General features: G+C 38.6%; 1 protein-coding gene across 2 annotated transcripts in view; it reads left to right on the top strand.

Annotated features, from left to right (window-relative positions):
* Positions 1-1,389, top strand: part of her8a (hairy-related 8a) — a 2,765-nt gene extending 1,376 nt beyond the window's left edge. For both annotated transcript variants that reach the window (XM_083540821.1, XM_083540820.1), the window contains 2 exons: positions 1-23; positions 133-1,389. The exon at positions 1-23 is cut by the window's left edge and continues 56 nt beyond it. In XM_083540821.1, the coding sequence (XP_083396947.1) occupies positions 1-23; positions 133-602 (493 nt within the window). In that variant the 3' untranslated portion in view covers positions 603-1,389. The remainder of the gene's footprint in view (positions 24-132) is intronic.
* The last annotated feature ends 2,646 nt before the right edge of the window (positions 1,390-4,035 follow it).

The raw sequence follows: 4,035 nt of genomic DNA, 5'->3' as shown, positions 1-4,035 counted from the left end.
CCTTCAAAGGGGCTTCGGTCCAGGTGAGACTATTTTAAAATGCTTTAATGACTTCTGAGTTATAAAAACCATGTATTAAATTAGTATGCAACATTTAACATTTTAACACATTTTTTTTTTTTTTTTTTACAGCACCCAATCAAGGACCTAGTGTGGCCTTTGAATCTCGTCAAAGATACAGCAGTGGTTATATCCAGTGCATGCACGAGGTGCATAATTTGCTCCTCAACTGCTCTGGCATGGACAAATCACTTGGTGCTCGTCTTCTGAACCACCTGCTAAAGGCTCTCCCTCAGATCAGTGGAGAGAGCAGTGGCACAAGCAGTGCTACTGCCACCAGTCCTCTTCCTACCTCACCTACTCTGTCTCCGCTGGCTCATCCCTCATTTCAAGCCCGTCCTCTGCACCTACACACCCCTCCTTCTCCTGCAAGCCCTTCCTCACCCAGCAGCCCCTGTTGCTCTCCTGGAATCCTCTTGCAGAGAGAGGGGGCTGGCATGAGGATCTCCCCGCCTGGATCACCCTCCCCCCAACCTCTATCCCCTTCTGCCCTTCCCCCTGCCTTCCCAGGGGGTGACCCTTCAATGTGGAGACCATGGTGAAGAAGTGAAACCCTCTACCACTTTTAACTGGCCCTGTCCCCCCTTCTTCCACTGTTCCCTAATAGTGTCCATTACATCCTCATCTCCTGGGATGTTTGAGTGCTAGGCCTTTTCACTCGGAGAGCAGAGAGGTCAAAGTATAATAGTAGGTCTCTGAGCCCCTGGGGCTTTTGTGGCATCGTTTGAAGCACTATTCTTTATGGTTGATTTACTACGCTGTGGGCTTGTTTGGAAATTTGAAAAACAAAGGGGAACCACTGCCAAGGATGCTCACTTAGAACTGAGCACATGTGAAAAAAGAATTGTTGCTTCATTACTTGATGGTACTGTTATTTTGGTATACCAGGAAGCAATGTACTTTGTGTAATTGTATTTCACTTTGAAAATATGTTTTAAATGGTTCTTTGCTTCTTTTTATTTACTTTTCCATAATTTTTTTTACTAAAGTGTACTCACTAAAGTGTAGTGTGGCCTGTTGCCTTTTTAAAACTATACCTCTGATCAACTGCTAGTGACCGGTTTCTGTTACAAAATAATCTACATGTATTGGTATGTCCTGAATGCATTGACTATGTTAATGTGTGCATGAAAACCCATGACCTCTGACATTTTTCTTTCTGACACTTGATGTTTAGCCTGTACTGGTCCCCACTTGTTTCACTTGGAGCATTTTGTATTAAAAGTTAGGTTCAGGTGAAAAACATACTCTATTTGTATGCCCACTCTGTGTGCTGGGTATCTGAATATGCTGTACAAATTCCATGAATAAAGAAATGAGCATCCACAATGTGCTGTTTATTAATTCATTGAAAGTAGATTTAAAACACAAACAATAGATTATCTGCATATCTAAATCAATCAATTGGAAGGGATACAATTCAAGACCATATATATATATATATATATATATATATATACACACATATATATATATATATATATATATATATATATATATATATATATATATATATATATATATATATATATATATATATATATATACACGACCCAATAGACAATCCAAGTAATGACTGATGCCAGACTGGGAGAGTTTGGGTTGGAGTTAGGGTTACAACTGCCTTGTCAAATTAAAGGACTGGGATTGTGTTGCTAATTAAATTGTAAAACATCTGGATCTAGACATCTAGAAAACAGTTACAGCTGCCTTATTGTATATTAAAGATTTTTAATATAGCATCAGCTTCTGTTTGTTTTGTACCCACTGTCCAGGCAAAGGGACAGAGCTGGGAAGGATGTGCTGCAAATTAAAAGAGCAATAAAAGATGCAGATGGAAATGTGTTGACTAGTGAGGAGAGTGTGTTAAGAAGAGTATTTTGAGAAGCTGATGAATGAGAAAAACAAGAGTGAGAGAAGGTTGAAAGATGTGGAGATGGTGAAGCAGAAAGTAGATAGGATTAGTAAGGAGGAAGAGCAGCAATTTAGAGAATGAAGAGTGGAAAGTCAGGTAGACCATATGACATACCGGTAGAAGCATGGAGATGTTTAAGAAAGATGGCAGTGAAGTTTTTAACAAGATTGTTTAACAATATTTTGGAAGGTGGGAAGATGCCTGAGGAATGAAGTAAGAGTTTGCTGGTACTCTCTACAACAAGTTGCAGAGAGAGGAGTTGTGGTATTGTATGAGGAAGTCAGGTGTGTCAGAGAAGTATGTGAGGGTGGTACAGGACATGTATAAGTACAGTGTGACAGCAGTGAAGTGTGCAGTAGGAATGATTGACTGGTTCAAGGTGGAGGTTGGACTGCATCAAGGATCGGATCTGAGCCCTTTCCTGTTTGCAGTGGTGATGGACAGGTTGACAGACGAGGTCATACAGGAGTCTTCATGGACTATGATGCTTGCAGATGATATTGTGATTTGTGGTGGGAGTAGTGATCAGGTTGAGAAGATCAGGTGGAGGTACGCACTGGAGAGAAGGGGAATGAAAGTCAGTATGAGTAAGACAGAGTACATGTGTGAATGAGAGGAAGGGCAGTGGAGTGGTGCAGTTGCAGTTGCAGGGAGAAGAGGTGGTGAAGGTGGATGAGTTTAGGCACCTGGGGTCAAAAGTGCAAAGTAATGGAGAGTGTGTTAGAGAAGTAAGAAAGAAAGTAGTCATGCAGGGTGGAGTGGGTGGAGAAGAGTGACAGGAGTGATTTGTGATAGTATGGTATCTGCAAGAATGAAAGGGAAAGTTTATAGGACTGTGCTGAGACCTGCGATGTTGTATGGACCAGAGACATTGGCTTTGAGTAAAAGACAGGAGGCGGAGCTGGAGGTGGGAGTATTGAAGATGCTGAGATTTTCATTGAGAGTAACGAGGATGGACAGATTTAGAAAGGATTAGGATCAAGGAGAAAAAGAGGAAGGCCAAGGAGTTTATGGATGTGGTGACAGAAGACATGCTGGTAGTTGGGTTGAAAGAGGCAGATGTAGATGACAGAATAGTATAGAGACGGATACCTAATGGCGACCCCTAATAGGAGCAGCTGAAAGAAGAGGAAAAAGAAGTAGAAGAGGAAAAAGAAAAAGAAGTAGAAGAGGAAGAAGAAAAAACAAGTGGAAGAGGAAGAAGAAAAAGAAGAGGAAGAAGATCAGCTACTGTTTGTAACTGTTTAAAATCTTAAAAGTCATGCAAAAGATTTGAGTATAAATAAAATAAATCAAATAGTTTGCTTTACAAAGTCTGATTGTTTAAATATTTGTGGGTGTTTCCTGCTAACATCTGCAGTTACATGGGCTAAAGTGAATATAAAGCTATAATGTTGTAAAAATATTTTGAGTAAAAATGTAATGAAAGAAAAAAACTTCATTTGTAGCTGTGTCATTCTAAGTTAATGAACCAAATCATTCAGAAAAAGCAAAGCGGTCCGTGGGGGCCACCTACAGGTACAGATAAGTTTTTTTTTTTTTTGCCAGCTTTGTGATCTACTTATTAGTGTGACAATATTTTAGACTACAAAGTGGTTTAAAATGAAACCAAAGAATTTACATCTTTTTAAAGTGATTAATGTATAAAAACAACCTAAGAGTGTTTTAAATAAGAGTGTAAAATTAATCAACTAAATAATAAAATCGGCTGAATTTAATAGTCTTACACATGCTAAGTTCAGTCCCACTTTTAAACACTCTTTTCTATAATAACAAACCTCTTTTAAACATAATACTTTGACTGTACTGATTAAACAAACAAACAAAAAAAAAAACAGGTTCATCACTGTGATTAGTGTAAATTCAGGCCCAGAATTGCCACATGGTTTGGATAAATTTAGAGAAAAGTGTCACTGCTGAAAATAAATATAATTTAATATATAATATAAAATAATAATAATTTTTTTTCTGAATGAAGAACTTTATCCTGTGGTAAACCATTTCTAACCCTTTTGTCATACACAGAGGAGGACGAATTGCTGATTGGTTTGAGAAGTATG

Source organism: Silurus aristotelis, assembly GCF_946808225.1.
Source record: "Silurus aristotelis genome assembly, chromosome: 5".
NCBI classification, from domain to species: Eukaryota; Metazoa; Chordata; class Actinopteri; order Siluriformes; family Siluridae; genus Silurus; species Silurus aristotelis.
This window is presented reverse-complemented; position numbering and strand designations above follow the sequence as displayed.